The sequence below is a fragment of the Camelus ferus genome, chromosome 6, assembly GCF_009834535.1.
Source record: "Camelus ferus isolate YT-003-E chromosome 6, BCGSAC_Cfer_1.0, whole genome shotgun sequence".
In the NCBI taxonomy this organism is placed as follows: Eukaryota; Metazoa; Chordata; class Mammalia; order Artiodactyla; family Camelidae; genus Camelus; species Camelus ferus.
Window position 1 is genome coordinate 49,424,781 of NC_045701.1, and position 18,850 is coordinate 49,443,630.

At 36.0% G+C, this 18,850-nt stretch overlaps 1 protein-coding gene across 1 annotated transcript in view; it reads right to left on the reverse strand.

The window, feature by feature from the left end:
• MDGA2 (MAM domain containing glycosylphosphatidylinositol anchor 2) overlaps positions 1–18,850 on the reverse strand; it is a 690,959-nt gene that overhangs the window by 386,947 nt on the left and 285,162 nt on the right. The window contains exon 2 of the mRNA XM_006189475.3: positions 7,198–7,337. Within this exon, the coding sequence (XP_006189537.2) occupies positions 7,198–7,337 (140 nt within the window). The remainder of the gene's footprint in view (positions 1–7,197; positions 7,338–18,850) is intronic.

The window sequence follows — 18,850 nt, forward strand, 5'->3', positions numbered from 1 at the left end:
AGGTGATTTGTGTATCTAATTATTTTGGCTGTTTTGAGATCCATTTTCTTATCTCCGAAAAGATCCAATTTTGGCCATGAGAGGCAAAGCTATCACAACCAAACAAATCTTCAGTCTGTGTTTATATTGCAAATCTCTGTCACATGAACTTCCTTGTGTATGAACCTGCAAATTTGCAATGCTTAGATTTAATTCAAGTACAAGACATATTTTTTAAGAGATGAGAATAAATGAGGAAAATAAACTCTATACTCATGCTAATTATATAAAAGTCTTAAGAACTAAAAGCAAAATTTTATTGAACATTATACCTTGGCTAGTGACTTATGGTTTTCCTTTATAAGTCTTCAGGAAAAGTAGAAGTACAATAATTCTGAATCACAATTAAGCAACACAAGGTCAGCAGCAAGGAAGCAAAAACTAGGATTAAGTGTATAAACACATTCCTCATTAGGTTTGAGTCCAGGAGATGGGTACTGTCTTATCCTCGAATTGCCCCAGGAAAGAAAATCTAAGACAAGGTATTACAGTAGATAGTTTATTTTCAGTTTATTAATCCCAGGGAAACAGAGTAGAGGATTGTGAATAGTGACACAGAGAGGAAGGAAAAACCAATACAATGAAGCGTTATGCCAGTCATTGCTGAGAGTGACTGGCACTCCATTCTGCTGGGACCCTCCAAGGAGTCATGTAGGATATGTTACAGAATTGCCTAACCAAGGGGGCATGCATCGACTGGATTCTACTCCCTATTGACCAAAGAGCTGCTTTTCAAACAGCAACTTAATATTCTGCTGTAGAAAGTTTAGTCTTGTTCTAGAATCCAAAGTTTTGTGCTGTAACTCTATTCTTAGGACTTAACGAAAGAATCCACACAGGATTGTTATCCAATACCAAGTCTGCTAGATCATGCTGCCTGAGCAGCAAGGCAGTTTGCACTAAAACCTGGATTTGCTGCAGAGCCCACTCTTCTTCTGAGCCCTGCTTGAAACCGATAGCCTTTAAAGTTACCAGATAAAGTGACCTGGAGCAATACTTCCAAATGTATCATATGCAGCTCCTAAAATTCAGAAAAGTTTAGGATATACTGGACCTCTTAGTGGGCAGCTTGTGAGGAATAACAACTTTTTTTACAACCTTAGATGGAATGTCCTACCATGGCCCAGACCATCAGACTCCAAAAATCACCAATTTGACAGGCTGCTAAAATTTTGGATACTGTATTTCTCATCTTCTGGCATGTTTCTATCTTACTACAGCATTCAGAGTACTTGCTGCTTCCTGTTCAAAAGGTCAGAATGACATGATATAATCAATATAATGGACCAATATAATGTTCTGTAGATTACAAAGAAAATCAAGTTCCCTAGGCACTGTGATGCTACAGAGAGTAAGAGAGTAAATCTTTATCCAGGGCAGAGCAGTGCATGTGGATTGCTATCCATCTCATAAAAAAGCAAACTTTAAATTCTTTTTCTTGATGAGAACTGAAAAGCATTAAATTATCAGATGGCTAACTGCATACCAGCTAGTGTCAGAGGTGTGTCAGTTTGTACCAGTGCAGACAACACATCTGACCCAGCAGCACTGTTAGCTCGATCGTTAACCATAGTCTATCATAATCTGCCATAATCCACCTGGCTGTTTAGGTATCTCATGTGTAAAATAAATTGGAACATGATGGAGGCTACTGCTCCTTTAATGGCTCCTTTAAGTCTTTAATGGCAGCACCTAATCTCTGTAATTTCTCCTGAGATGCAGTATTACTTGTGATTTAATATTTTGGTCTGGGATAAACACAGTTTTACAGTATTCCACTGGGTCCTTCCTACCATATTAACTCTGAGTTACTCCACAGGTCTGGTTGCCAACATGAGGATCCTGCCAGCTGCTAAGTATGTCTGTCCCAATTATTCAATTGGGAGACTGGAGAAATAAACACAGACGCACTTATCTGGGCCAGGACTCCATTTATCACCGGCTGCCATAAGCCCCCACTCTGTGTTAGCATTACAAGTCCACTGCTATAGTGCCAGCTCGGACTCTATAACATGAAGAGCCCTCAGAAAGCCTTGGTATCCCTCTGTCTCCAATGCAAAGTACTATGACAAATACCACAGATTTTCGGGGGGACAGATTCAGATAGTATTTCTGGTATAAGCTTGTAGAGGTATTGCTAGACCTTTCCTCAAAGAAACCTGGTTTCCCTTTCAAACACTGAGTGTTGGCTCTGTGAAAAACTAGTTTAGACTTGGAAACTGAATGAGTGATTGTGATTTTTTTTATTACAGTGGAAAATGTCAACCTCTTCCTCACCAGGTGTCATTTTTGTCTGTTTATATGAGTCAAGTATCACTCTAGTCTAGTTTATCCCTAAAGACACCACAGTCTGTTATCCTTCACCACAAAGTCCTCTAGATAAAAGGCAACCTGGCTGCTACTCAGATCTGCTGCTCATTACACTGTTTATAGCTATACTGAGTCTGGTGGTGAAGGGTTACCAACCAACCTCTGTCATTACAGAATCCTATTATCCTGCTGACTTTAGAGATCCTAGTTTCACAGCCACATTCCCTACTGCAACCCAACTCTGCAGAGGACAGTCACCCTTGAGCTTCTCAAGGATGACAATGCCCATCTGATCAACGCATGTCTCATAGTAGCAGGAGCGTCCTTTGGGAACTCTCTAAAAACGAGTCTCATATAATAAACCTGTGCTAACTTTCCCACCTCCCCGAGCCTTCTGAACTCTCCTTCAATATTCTGTAATGGCAGTTCCTGGATCTCTATCTCACTTACTGTACATATGTCATCATGGTAGGAGTCTAAATTTCAAAGAACCATCGTAACAGCCTGCAGATATTCTTACAGATAACTAACCCAAGTCATGGAAGAGTGCTTCCACCTTAAATTCTCCCTGGTCCAATACTATCAAAATCCAGACCCAGATTACAGCTAACTCAAGATACATTAGCTAAAGCCAGGAACATGACCAAGACCAACTTTGATGGGAGAGTAAGCAATACTCTACCTACTCTACTGGGTTACCTTCAATTGTGATGTGGTGACAGTAATAGTTTAGAATCATTAAGTTTACGGAAGAAATTAGTATTTTGTATCAATGACTCAATTACAAATCCCGTGGTGAAGATTTATTAAGTAATTTACCTTTTACTAGGGACTCTGCTAAATGATCTCCATGTATTAACTCATTAAGTACATTGACAAATGTTGTTTTCACAAGTTTCTGGACTGTATGATAAATGTTTCTTCTAAGCATCAGTCAAGACTACATGAAATTAAACAAAAGATGAACTCTGAAGTAACTGTGAATAGATTCAGATGTCCTGAAGAATGAAAATGATCCTCTATATTCATGAGGATTTTTATTAAATTAATGAAAATATCCTTGGTTATTGATGATATGCTGGGAGTAAGAAGTGTCAGTAGTTTTGGAGCATATTAAAGTACTGAACACAAAAGAGACTTTCCATATTCTATGTAAAAAGCAACGGAGGCAAAACTGTTTGAAAGTATGGCATCAACCACAAGAAAGACTATAAATGCCTTCTCCTAAACAAACTAGGGTGAGTATATTACCCTATGCAACCACAAACTTAATAAAGATGTATATCACCAGGGGATGAGACTGTGTGTTTGAGGATACGTGGAGGGGAAGAAACTGTAAATGTAGCTATTGATATGGAATTTGTAATGAATAAATTTTTGGATACTTGTCCTAAACTACATCCTATTCAAAAATTCATCGAAAAAATATTGGTTGTTTTAGTTTGACATAAACACATATAATTATATTTCTAGAAATGCACTGAAAAGGACTATAAGGTGATACACCAAACTATTTAGCAGTCACCTCTGACAGGTGGGTGGGGGAGTGAAGAGGACCATTCATGTTAAATACCTTATTGCTTAAATAATTTACAAGAGGACTAAATTCATAATTCATTTGTTATGGGTCTGGAAATATTGAGAAAGAGGAGATAGAGGAAAGAAGGAAGGAAGGAAGGAAAATAGGAAGGAAGGAAGGAAAAGAGGAAGGAAGGAAGCAAAAAATAAGAAGGAAAGAGAAAAGAAAAGAAGGAATGAAGAGAGCAGGTAGCCAGCTCCTGAAATTATGAGTGTCTAGAGAGAATAGTATGTTGGCACATTTACTAAAAAACCCTTGCCTCCTTTCTTTCTTACCTCCCCCACGTACCTTTATGATAAACTCTCCTTAAATGAGGTAGTCTGAACATGGTTCTAGTCCATGTAAGCTAAAGAGAAAAGCAGCCGACATATATAAAGGTTCTGCAGTGCATTAAAACACAAAAATACTGAAGTTTGTTGAAATGTATCTAATTTAGGCTTAGAAATGCTAAGAATTATTTTTAAAAATTTCTTATTTCATACCTACACATTCAACTCTAGATTTTAGAGTCTAAGCATAAGTTGCTTAAGAATAATAAAAAGTCAATATATATTTTATGTATCAACATGTTTATCATGTGCTGCATGTATATATGTATATGTGTGTATATATATAATTTATGTACATATATTTATAACATATATTTAACCCTTGAAAGGAATCTATGATATAGGCATGATGGTTACCATCATTTCTAGTATATAAATAAGAAAATGAGGCATAGAGAAAAGAGAAGTTTAAGGAACTTTCCCAACATCACACTGATAGTCATGATGGATCCAGGGTTATAACCAGGCAGTCCCAGTGCCATGCTCTTAACTACTGACCTTCTTCACTTTTCTACTTCCCTTGGGTACATTAACACCCTGAGGCCACTACACATTGCCAAGCAAGATTATTTTTAAAGAAAATTTTACAAAATCTGGAAAAAATGTTGTCTTATAATACTTCTGGAAATAGAAATCTTTGTGATCCTTGTTGCCACAGGAGTAGGTACCAGATTAAGAAATCTTCTGAAGAGTAAATGAGGAACTTCTCTCTTGCACTGCATTTCCAACTATTATCATATTCAGAATATGATAAGGCAGCAAGAAAGTCATTCCAGCTTCATGGTATCAGCCAAGAAAAACCATCCTCAGGACCAGATGCCAACAGCATGCCCTGTAGTGTTTGGCCAGGATGCCAAGGCCCAGCTGTTCTGTCAGCCTTCTTTACACAGTTTACTGACAAAGAAGAAGCCCGGTTCATGTTTCAAACAGGCAACATAAACTGAAACTGATTCACCTGCAAACACCTGAATTACTTCTAGGAATAAAGAAATAATGAAACTGAAATGATAAAATTTTTGTAGGATCAGAACACACTGAAATGGTTCCAAAAATGAAACTTCTCAGGAAAAATAAATAAGGCAATAATCTACGCCCATCTTTCTTATTTTATTTTGGATTGGCCAGAGATCAAAGATTCCATTCCAGATTGCTGAATCATGAAAGGGAAGATGCATGGAGAAAATAAGAAATTGCTAATTAATATTAAGGTAACCTAAGGATGAAGACAGAGGGAGCATAACAGCTGGAATGACTTAATAACAAAGATAAGTTGCATTTTTAAGTAAAATTTGAAGTTCAGAAAGTGCAGAATTTGGTGCATTCATGGTAGGAATAATGGTATCATCAATGAGTCTGCTCTTGTGGCTTCTTTTACATTTACTCGGACCTCCCTACTTTGATCTCAGCTTTTTTATTCTGGAATTCTTACTCTATGTATATAAGTACAAAAATTAAAATCAAGTTATAACAAAAATTTTCTTTGGGATAGTATTCTTAAGTTAATGTTATCATTTTTTAACTTTAGTAAAATTATTTGCATTGGACTCCATTGTTTTCTGCATAAATTTTAAAATAAAAAAGTTTTCCATATCAGCTTCTTTGTCTATATCAAGTTTTAACAATTATTTCTTCTGTTTTATATATTTAGTTTTGCAATCATTTTTTTCTACCAAGTCTAATTATATTGGGTCAAGTTTTGCATTACAATTTTGTGAAGACAAGTTTATTATTTAATTAATTTTCAGTTCTTAGCAAAGGTCATAATTTGTAATTCATGTAGATTATGGATTTTAGCTATTGTGGTTTTTATTAGTTTTCAATAATTTTAATAATTATTTTTTAGATTACTTTTACCAATAGTAAGTTCAATAAAGCATATTTCACCATTTCACTTTATTCATGGCCTCATTAATCTATTGCTTCATTCTGTGAAGTTTACATGCTTATTTTCATTTGTTCTTCAGGGTTAAAATGGTAGTCAAAACATCCTTGAGGATCAAGGAGTTAAGGATGGCAGGACCAAAAGACAAGGTTAAAAGGAATCTTTGTTAAAAGATCTCCACATTGTTCTTTACTTTCCCCTATATAGTTCTGTTAGCTGGAATTTTTTTCCCGTAGTACAAATACTTAAAATACGTAACTGTGTCTACCAAATGAGACTTTTCTATCACAGTGTTGGTGTTGATTACAAATGCATATTTTGAACAAATCAGGTTAAATATATAACAATGTGAACTGGCAATTAATAAGTAAAACATCTGAATATTCTGTATCTGAATTACATTTTTATATCACAGATACATAATTTAACTATATTACCTTGTATCTTATCCTTTCTTTCACTCCTACAAGCATTTTCTTTGCTCATTGTTTATAATTTTAGAGCCCTTTGAAAGTCTCAATTTCTGTTCCTGCTATTAAATTAGCTTATGAAAGCCAGAGCTGATGACTCTGATAACCTGAATGCTTATAGCACCTGCAAAACATTTGTTTTTGAGGCTTTCTATGAATATAATGACTAGGAATAGGAAAAGTATATGACCTGGTGCATCACATTCTCAGAACAAATGCTTCCTCCACTGCAATTATGTCATCATGAAATCATGTTCTACATTCTAAAATAAACTCATTGCCATATGAATTGTTATCTTACTGTGATATTTTTGTAGTTGTCTTTTTTAACAGCTTCCTTCGAAGTGCCTTTAAAATATCTCACAATACCCTAACAAAAATTTCTTTTTTGTCTTACCTACATGAATAACTCAACCTTGAATGTTCAGCAATTACCACCCTTATCCTGGGTTGCACATGCATACCTGAATTTCACACACACACACACACACACACACACACACACATTTTTAGCTAAATCTAAAACATACTTTTTGACTTCCAAGAAAAGTCAAAGAGTTTTCCACAATGTCACAGTTCGGGACTCACCTGTGGACGTGGATGTCCTGTGACCAGACAGGTCAGTTCCAGGGTTTCTCCTTCCCGTATAGTGTAGACCCTTTCAGAGTAGCGCTCTTCCTCTATGTTACAGGCCAAGCCTGAGTGCACAATACGAACCGTGGGGGGAGCTGTCGAGTCAGGAAGAAGAGAGACAAGACACATAAAAAGATAAGTAAACTGTCTTCCCATGACTCATTGTGGTTGTAAGAGCAATTCTTATTAGACTTTTTACCATTGTCAGATCCATCAGTCTTAATACTTAGAGCATCCTCAAGGGATTAAAGATTTTGCTGGACAGAAAACTTCAACTTTATCTCACAGTCACCAACACATTCTGAAAATGACAAAGGGGAATAGGGTGGTGGAGGGAAAACTGGTGATTCAGGAAATCACCATCATTACAATCTCAATGATAAAATTTGATGGTTAAAATGTGAGAGTTTCCTTTCTGAAATCCAAAATTTAATATAGTAAAGGATGTTGTTCAAAAGCTAGATAATGCAAAAGAAAGACCATCAGAAAGGAAAAAGGAATTTGAATTAAAGACACTGTCATTTTTCTATTAATTTTATAAGCCACGTGGTACAAATAGGGAGCTACAGAATAGGAAGATTTGGTCATTACGAACTGAATGCCAACTTAGTTTTCAATATTTATAGACTCCTGTATTAATATGAGCAAAAGATGATCACTGAATTAAGCCACTGATGAAGGCTATAGATCATTGATGCCTAGGTATAAAATTCTGATTCAAGATACATATACTTTCATGAAACTGTCCAAATTCCTAAATACAATTTTCTCCTACTTCACTGCCACATGGGCCTTTAAAATCTGACTCACACTCACTGACTTATGTGTTATTGGAAACCCACTATACTCAAAAACTCTTCAGGTCATGAGAAATACTTAGATAATAAGACACGTTTTTTGTTATCAAGGAGATCACTTCAAATGACTAGCTTCAAACTGGAGGTCATCTCCATTTGTAGATTCAGCATTTTTGTTTGTAATATATTTGGCATGGAGAAGAAAGGGTTATTTTAATCAAAAGCAGGAGAAAAGCTGTATCTACATGTAAAGAACAGTAATCTCAAGAATTTCCTGGTAGCAATCTCAGCCTAAATGGTAGTATTATTAGCAGGGTCTGTGGTTGCTTAAAATTAATAAAAGGCACATTTAGAATTTTTTATTTAACATTTAAAAGACTATGAGTCCCATAAAATGTCAAGACAAATTTGGTGATTTTATAGAGGAAATAAAGTGATTATTAAGTCCCAACTTGCAGGAAAATTTCTTTTCAGAAACTGTGTGTTCTGAAAGTAAAAAAAGAATAGTTTCCAATATCTAATATTTTATTTTACATAACAAAATTGCACAGAATACTCGAGTTTAGCCTACTTATGGATAATAAAACAACGAGTTATTTCCATTTCTTCCAGGATACCCAAGCAGAGTACTGTTATTTAACCTTCATATTCAGGATCCCACTCTCCAATACCCAGTAACAAATGACATGTAAAAATTGCCAGCAGTTGGATGAAAATGAAGAATATATTTAGAAAAGTGGTTCTTACATTCAGTGTGCATAATATAAACTCCCCAGGAACTTGTTTAAAACATAGATGTCAGAGGTGTATACAGAGACTTGTTACATCTGCAGAAAATTCCAGAAATCTGCCTTTTTACCAAACACCCCAGGTGATGACAATGACAGTGCTACTTAGACCAGACCACTTGAAATAATTTTCTGGGGCTAAAAAAAATTTGTTTACTAAAGGAAAATACTCCATGGGATAATATGACATCTTTCCCCTTTTAATTTTTTTCAGGTAACTAAACGTCACGTTATGCAACCTTTCACTGAATTAAAAATTAAAAGATGCTTAAACAAATCAAATGTTTTGCTTGGTATATAAAACCAATTTATCAAAAAATGTCTACCATGTCTTTGGACTCTGTCTAGACACTGTAATAATTCGTTTAGTTTTATGACATTAGAAATTATCTGCAGTGTTTCTCTGGGTGTTCTGATACAGTTCACACATGGTTTCCTACAAATCATTTCCTATAGTGATCAAATTTAAACTTCAACTTAGATAAGTAATACGAGAAAGCTATTTCTTTTTGAACATCTATCATACAACTGTACACATATTATAGATGTTAATAAACTGATGACAATAAACATTTGTAAAATATAAATAGAAAATTGTTAAATAAAAAGTATAGACTCATTACGTTGACATAATTTCTATGCCAGATTTAGCCTAACGAGCAATAGCCCACATGTTTATTAATGCATCTAATTATATAGTAACATGACATTTTTTCCAGATTAATTTACACTTGTTATCTTTGTTTTAATTTCAAATCAGTGAATAGTATTGTTAATGTTAAGACCTATCTTTTCAAAGCATCATTATGCAAATAAGTAGCTTTATTTAAAACACTTAAATTATACAGTAAGCTCACTGTGTTCATTTACAAGGGTTAATTTTCTGCTATTTTCTTCTATATTTTAACACATTCTTGGAAAAGGTAACTGCCTATATACTGTAGTCATCATGAACCTACCACCTATTTCCACCAAGGAGAGTAAAATATTCTAACAGATTGTAAGTGTTGAAAATGTATTTTTCCTAGGATGCACTGAAATATGATTAGTACTTTATAAGCTCAATGATAAGGTGAACATTTTGGAAGCTTTCATTAATTCTTTTGGTCTCCAGAAAGCTCAACTGTAAAGGTCTTAGAGTTCATCCAGGTCAGTGTTCTTATTTTGAAATTAGAGAAAGAATACTCGAGGACATCCGGTGACCTGGCTACAAATGGCCTAAATGAGACCAGGACCATTTTTACTACTTCATACTAATAAAATTGTGTTTGATATAATTAGAGCTCTAAATAACTCCTAGCTTAGACCTAGACTAGACTAGAGGAATAAAACGATTGATAAACTGTTCTTGAAGTTAAGCACCATTAACTAGATCAACAATATAAATAATATAATTGTTCCAAACCTAATCAATGTAACTTTGTCCCAATTCACTATCCTGCCTCCAGTCCCTATCAAATCCATGCAATCTTACAACTGCCAAAATAATATATTGTAACTTCTATTTTCATCATGTTGTGTTCCTTTCTAAGTATCTATTAAGATCTCCCCATAACATGTCAGAGAGTCCAAATCCCCCCACGTAGCATTAGGTGCTCTGTACACGGTCCTTGTACTCACTTCCCAACCCAAAATCCCACTTCTCTGTAACATCCGCCCAAAGTCAGCGGGAAGTTAAAGAGCACTGAGAATTCAAGTGTCCTTGCTCATGATGCCGCACCCCCCAGCTAGAATCCCCACACTGATCTTTGGACCAGCGTTGCTGAAACCTTCGCGGACTACTTCACAGCGATTCTCTTCTCTTTTTTCCAGATGTGTATTTCCCAGTGATTCTCCTTTTTCTTAACATTCTAACTGGATATAAAGAACGTCATTATGAGGATAAACATCATTTGGGGCATCTGTCCCACATCACATAATTCAGAGCAAAGTAAGTATTTAATAATTAATTTACAATTATTTTTAGTATACATCACTAAAAGGACTCTAACCTCCTATTTTAACAAAATATAAACTATTATGGCACTGAATTTGCTTACTTTCAATATAAATGTAATTTGCAGTACTATAACTGAAGCCAGACAAGTTTTATCCTCTGCCTTGTTGGAAAAAAACCTCAATTTATCATCCTGAAATTGGACTAAGGGTTATGATCCCATTTGCCCTGTAGAGTCAGCAATGAATTAAAATGTTAAAATATTGCATGAGACTCATATTCATCCTAATTTGCTTGCAGTAAACTAAATCCCATTACATAAAAATCTTTCCTAACCCTAATTATATCAACTCCCTTAATCTGAGTAAGCTATTCAAGAGGTCAGCCTAAAAGGGCAAAAGAGAGGCATTCTTTTATCTTGTTACAGTACACTTTTGAAAATTCTGGACAGTACACAAACCTAATTCTGTCTGTATTCCATTGGAGAGAGAACACAAATAAATTATTCCCAATGGCAACAGCAGGATCGTTTTTTAGCCTTTTATCTCATATACAGACTTTCAAGCATATATTTACTGAGCAACTGCTACAGATTGGGCATCAGGCTATGGGCTGAGGATACGCAGATTAATGTTATGAGCTGTGCCCTCTATGAGTTTACAGCCTACTGGGGCTGCCCCATATACGTATATACAAAAATAATAAAACAATTACAGTTGAACAAAATAGGTACTCTAACAGAAGAAAGAGAAAGTACTGTAAGAGGACAAAGTAGAAGATAACTACAAAGCCCGGAGGACTCCACCAGGTTTCATAAAGCCAGTGACACTTAACTTAGGTTTGGAAAGATGCATGTGGTGGTAGCGAAAGGGGAAGAACATTCCAGAGAAAGGAAATGGTGTGTTCAAAGGCACATCTGAAAGAGACAGCCTGCAGAGTGTTTAGGAAATAACTGAATGAAAATGTGGTCCATGTAGTTTATCATTCACTCCAAATCTTGACACAGGTACCATTCTCTCAACTTGCCGTTATGTCTCCAGACAAAGGAAAGATATCGCATAGCCCTGGGAATGGAGAGGATGGGGGAGACCTACTTCAGAAGTCTTGGTAGAAGGACTCGAGGATTAACTGAACATGGTGGTGAGGGAGCAGGACTTAAGGTGACACTGAAGTTTATATTTTGGTTAAACAGGAGAAAGATAATATTTTTTTCATAGAAAATACTATCTTGATTACTAGAGACTCCACACTGTTCACAGCTGGGAGAGACTTCAAATGAAGGGCGCCAGCCCTCAATCATGGAGGTGCTGTTACAGGGAGGACTTGGGTGTGAAGTGTTCTGAGGGGGAAGCTTTCTTCATGTTCCTAAAGGGCATGCCGATCTTAGCCAGTAGTAAGCTAAGAGTATGACACTGGGAGTTTCCTCTCCTCTAAGAGCCCCAAGTGAGAGCACTGCTCTTTGGAAAATCCCTCAAACCCCTGGTCCAGCTGTCCTCTGGGAATCGAAGTTGCCAGTGAAATCTTGCTGCTCTGCTACATGAGGTCAAGGTAACTTATATTCTTGGTGCAGGTCACAGATCTCCTGGGATAGGTAGTGTGGAGAGAGGGAGGCCCACTGAGCCCCTCTTAGAAGCCCCAGTGAAGACATCAGTAAACCACCCTGCACCAGCATCCCTCACACACTCTAGATTCTGTTGGGGGGGAAGAGAGAGAGAGAGACAGAATGTCTCACAACTTACTGCTTTCATGTGGCCAGACAGAGATAACAGAGTTAACCCTATTACATACTCCATTCTTGTAGCAGTGATTAGCTTTGCTTGTAAAGCAAACAAAACAGTAATCAAATTCCCTTCCCTTTTTCTACTGATTTAAGTGATTACATGATTTCATAAAACATTTATCAGTTCTCTACAGTATCGTACACTTAGCTAATTGATAATTGCCAAGAATTGGTCTCTTCTGCTTATTTCACAATTCCCAATGTAGCACATGTACTTCTAAAGCATGGTATCTTCCATTCTTCTTACTTCTCTCTTTTCTGTCTGAGTTACTAGTTTAAAATACTACATGAGTCTTCTCCTCTCTCCCTTTTTCACAATAATCTCCCAATTCAACTTTTAAATGAAGTATTGTGCTTACAGATGTAGGCTATAATTATCCTCCTTCCTGTTGACAACTCTTTTGCCTAGTATCTTTCTCCTTAGGCTCATTATATTACATATTTTCATATCACAAATCTTAGAGAAGAGGAGAATATGAAAATTTGGGAGAGGAGGAGAAAATTTCACTTTTAGAAGCTGATGTTGACTGGTCACCAACTGAAAAATTGTTGCTGGATATAAAGATTTAGAGTTTTGAAATGGTAGTTGACAGTTGACAGTTGACAGCAACAGATGAGATGAAATGGCCAACACAGAGTATGTAGAGTGAGAAATTAAGAGGATAATGCTAGAACCATAAGGGATGTGAATTATTGATACAGAACTGATATAGATATGAATACGAATACAGACAGGAGAAGAAAAGAGACTCGGGTAGAAGGAAAATGAAGAAAATGAGGTGCGTTAACAGTTACACAGAGATGCTTGAGAATGGTGAACTGTCCAAAATTGTCACTTACAACAGAGTTTCTAGTTAGGAAGAGACCAGACAAAGGCCATTGTTTATGACAGTTAGGACGGCACTGGAGAATTTCAAGTGAGACTTGGCTGTAGAGCAGCACGGACAAAAGATGGAGGAGGTGAGATTTGACTGAGAAGGAGAAAAGTCTTGGGTCAAACCAAGCTTCAGGTCAAAAGTAAAACTGCTATTGAGGTTTATCCATATATAAAAAGGAATGATAAATATAAAACTGAATATTTTGATAATATTACACCACCGTCTCAGAATCGCAAAGACTATTTACATTGTAAGAAACAAGTATAATACTTGTATTCTCAGTATAAACTGTAGCTTTTACCATCACTATACTATTTTTATACTATCCTTCATACTTCTTTTACAATTAACTTTCCCTAAAACTCCCCTCTCTTTCTTTTCCTTCCTATCTTTCTGTCATTTTATACTTTTACAAATTTAAATCTGCTAACTTCTGTACCACATATGCATTAATCTCGCAAAGTGATCTAATTTCTTCTGTTAAAAAAAAAAATCAAGGTTAATCCTCACAGCATATAAGTATGCTTAATCTCTCCCATATTAAAATTATTAAATGTATGTTAGAAAGTGAAGACAAAATGACATGTATCCTTCCATCAACAGGCCTCCTCTTGTCTTTCCTTTACAGTCTGGTGATTAGAAATAACAGTACCCGCTCTGAGCTGTGCTTCTGCAACTGCTTTGCAATGCTCAGTCCACAGCAGTCTGGCTTCTGCCCTATCATCTGTGTTTGTAAAAGAATAAGGGAGGGAAATAGAAGACTACTTTGCTTAATTTCTAATTTTTTTGTCATTATTTTGATATTTTACCTCTCCTTCAGTCTTAGTTTACCCACCTTCACTTCTATGTAACTATAAGGATCTTTTCAAATTATACACTTGCTCAATACTTCAAAACAATGCAAACTATGAGTACATCCCATTAGTATTCTCAAAACCATAAATATAAACCTGTAGATAAGCAGAATGTTCTATTTATATGTCCATTCCAATAATTTCCTCAAAAAATAGTTAAAATCCTTCTGTCATTGTCATTTAAGTAATCCCAAGTAGGACAATATCTTGATACACAAACAACTTACAGCTTGTTTTTAATCAGCTTTTAGAACATTTGGGTTGTTTGATCCCATTGGTTATTTTGAGTTAACTACCACTTCAGCATCAATGTGAATTTATTTCCCTACCTCTTTCCCCCCAACCTTCATACCTTATTAACACTGTATTCCTGTCCCCTGGAGGAAAATACATTTTACCTTTTATTTGATGAGCTATAAAGTGAAAGTACTAAGATCCTATTGATCATATTCTGGATTTAAAAGATCATATCAACTTCAATATGACTTTGGTGAAAGGCTCTGAGAATGAAGGATTTTGGATATTTTGTATTATTTCCTCAGCACACATTGAGTAGCACTGTTATAAATTAATTGATCTTCCCTGAGAGACTCTGCAAAGCCCAAAGTAAGGCAAGAAAATTAAACCCTGAAGCCTCTAGAAAACAGCTATTAATTTTTCCTAAATAACAGAAGTTGATGTGATTTTTTTAGGTTAGTGTTAGCCAAGAATTTAAAGCAAAGAGTTTAAATTTTTAATTTAAACAAAAGTTATCTATTATATGCAATAGATACTATTTAAGAAGATGGAAGAAAGTCTGTTATCAAAAGAAAATGACATTAAATAACAATGTAATTATGTTCATGAAATTTTAAACAAAAAAGGCAATAATGCAATTTAAATTTTAATGTTAAAACGATAAAAGCAATCATGTTTTTGCGGAAAAGAATAATCTTTTAAGATCATCTTTCAACATTCTGAAATCAAGGTATTAGCTTTACAGAAAACTGAATACATAATGGCAAAATACTAATATGAATTATCTTTCACAAAATGACATACATGTGTCCTATGTTTCTCAAATGAAACACTAAAATATTTTAAAATATTATTAAGGTTCCCACATTTGCAACTTCAGATTTCATCAGAAATATCATTCTTTGTTTTCATCTTGAAATGTAACCTATTAATATCTAAGGCTAAAACTTTGAAGACTTTGGTATGTTTCATAGACGAAAAAAAATACAAGTTTCACTGAATCTAAGGTTCTTAACATTCTTTTCAAATACAGCGTTTGAAATCTCCGACATGTGTGCCAGAGTGTTACCAGGAGGAGGGGAGTAAAAGTTACACTCTTCCCCCTTAAATTTTTCTCTTTAACCACTTGGTAAAGTTTATGTCTTCCAGGTTATAACAGTCTCACATCAGATGATGGCCATGCGAGGATTCCAGCCCATGCTGCCCTCTGACTCAAAAACAAAAGGCTGTCCTGCCCCTGGGGCCCCTATATTCAGAGATTTTTACTCCCTGATAGGAAGGGTCAACGTCCCTACTCAGCCCTGAAGTAGTTTCTGAAGTCATACCATTTCCCCTCTACACCCCTATAAGATTATGGGAGTAAAATCTCTAAGGGGGATATGAGACAGGAAGGAAGAGGGCAGGGCACAGCCATTCAAGCAATGACACAGCAATAAACACCAAAATGGTGGAATATTCAATTTCCAGTAGGCCTTGAGCTTCATTATACGCTCATTGTAATATATTAACATGGTAAATGGTACTCTCACAGGCACCATGACAATTTCAAGGCTAATCATAAAAGCTCAAATAGTGGGCTGTGGCCCAGTTCCTGGGAATCCCAGCCCCTTCCCCAAAATAGTTGGAATAATCCTCCCCACTTGTTAGCATATGAAGCTACTGAGCCCATAAAAACTAACCACCCCCACACTTCACGGCTGCTCTCCCTTCTGAGTAAGACGGCCCACACTCTGGCTATGGAGTGTGTATCTATTTCTATTTTAATCTGAGCACCCAACCCCAACACCTCATGGCCTTTCTCTTGCCTTCTGAAACAGCCTGCACTCTATGGAGTATGTATCTCTGTTCATAAATCTACAATCACTCAACTGTGGCTAGCTCTTGAGTTATTTCCTGCATGTAGCCAAGGACCCACACTCGGCGGGGCACATCCCAGGGACTCATCTGAGTTTGATGTAACTAACCACGTCTCTACATGGATGTTCCCTTTACTATGTTCTTCCCAGTAAGTCCCAGGAGAAACGTTTGACCCTACAGAAGGAGTATTAGAAAATCTAGAAAATACTTTATTAATCTCATATTTTGCTCACAAAGGACTTATGTGAACTAAGCTGAGCTCCACAACTTAAAGGAAAGTACTGTGGAGAATTGTGCTTTCCCTGAGAGGGTAGGAATGTGAGATTCTATACACAAGTTCCTGTTTCTGTACTGGGTCCAGTGCCACATCCTGACTGTCTCCAACTGAAGGCTGAATCAGGTCTCTATTTACTCAGTAAATTTAGGAAAAACAAAACAACTACTCCAGAAATTTTGGAGACTAGGTCACAGACTACTAAAACAAAAACAGTTGACAAAAAGACAAGGGAGCTTCCTCTTGCTTCTGTATCATTCTTTATATGCCTTGAGTCAGCACAGAGGCATAGCGAAGTGGGCAGAGAAACTATCACAATGCCTCGAGAAGGGGTAGCATTTAGTCCTTAAAACCGTGGATTAGGTCTTGCTCTCTAAATCAAACTTGTGAAATGGGTTCCTTTTAATAATGTCAGAAGCTATATATCACATGGTCAGTGAACCCTCCAGGGTTCTTTGAACCAAATCTTCCTGACTCTTACGAATTATTACAGCATCTTACAAGATCAGCACTCCTGAACCCACAGGTACCAATTACATCATTTTAAATGCTGTGGACTGAAATGTATACCTAAATGTACTCATCCTTCTCTAAAATAAAGAGCTTTTCAGCTTTCTTGGGAAGAACTACAAAGCCCCAGAAATACTAACTAAAATGAAATTAGTGTCATCATTGTGCTCCAACCTTAATCACAAATTGGGTATTTAGAGACAGCTATTATTCCTTCCAGTCTAGCTCATCAACAAAACAAATGAGATTTACTACAGAATATGCCAAAAATGAAAACTTCAATTTGCTTCTCCAAGAGTGGCAATGGCAGGCAGAGGACTTAGAAGATCTGTCCTGCCAATTTTCCCATTGTTTCACCCCAGTGAGAAATCACTGTTGCTGCCTGTAGCCCCAAGAAGGACATGTCACAAAAATGCCTTTCAAACCCCATAATAGAGGAGTCAGTGTGATAATGACACAAATTCGAAGTCCCCGTCTGAGCAGGCAGAAGAACCATTATCACAAAGCAAGAATAATTCCAACTCTACCAACACTCATAGAATGAGAACTTAGCAAATGCCAGGCACCTGTGCAAGCATATTATTTTGACAATCTCTAGTTCTTTCCAAAACCCTAAAAAGTATATTTTTAATTTCCATTTGAGAAAATGAGAAGTGAAGGTTAGCAAATATTCAAAGCTTAGCTTTATCTGCAGTTCATTCTTATTCTAGAAACAAATTTTGTTGTATATATAAATATATATATTTCATTTTGCTATGCTGCATCTTCATTTTTAAAGGCCAGGCATTTCTTTATATCTTCAGAATTTAGGGGGAAAGAACAGAATACAAAACAGGAATTACCAATCATTTATATTCTCATAGACAAAGAATTTTTTTTTAAATTACTTAGTGCCATAAGAGTTCAAAGTAAAAACATTTGTCTAAACCATAAAATGTGAAACACAAGCAATTACTAGTAAAGATCATCACTCAACTTCCAATTTTTCAAATATTAGGTTTTGACAATTTCAAAGAAATATACCCAGGAGCTAAGGAATTGCCCTAAGTTTCTGATCAATTTAATTTCCATCTATTTGAGGATGAAGTTTTAAAATTGGCCCTGTCAGTATCTCAGTGGCTCACCTCTGTGGCAGTGAGACATGGCATCCCCTAGAAAGCCTCTTAGACCTGCCATCTCCCAGATCACCTATTACCTCAGGTCCCAGGGGCAGAACCTTCCACTCCCCTCCTTAATCACCTGTGCTCCTTTAGTTTGCCAGAGAGCAAGACTCTGCTCTCAACTTTAAACATTTTCCCCACTCTCCTAAAAAAACTCATAAATATCCTTTCTAAGAATTGTCATAATTGCTATTAATGCCAGAATCTGTTAATATGAGAAATCTGCAATGTCACAAAAATTTTAAAATCTTAACAGCAGTAGAAAGTCAAATGGGTGACCCACAGCATTTAACAAGAACACAAGAATTTTTTTACTTAATGTTATATCCTTAATCTACTTTTTTCTATTACAAACTTCTAATTAATAGTATTTCCTTGATTTTTCGAGCAAACAAGGGTATATATAAAAACATTTAAATAATTACTCCTAGCCATAGCTCCTTTTTGTTATTACAAAACTGTTATGCTTCAGTTCTCACAGAACCATCCACATCCACTTAACTTTAAATGTTGCTGTGGAAATTATTCTAATTTTCT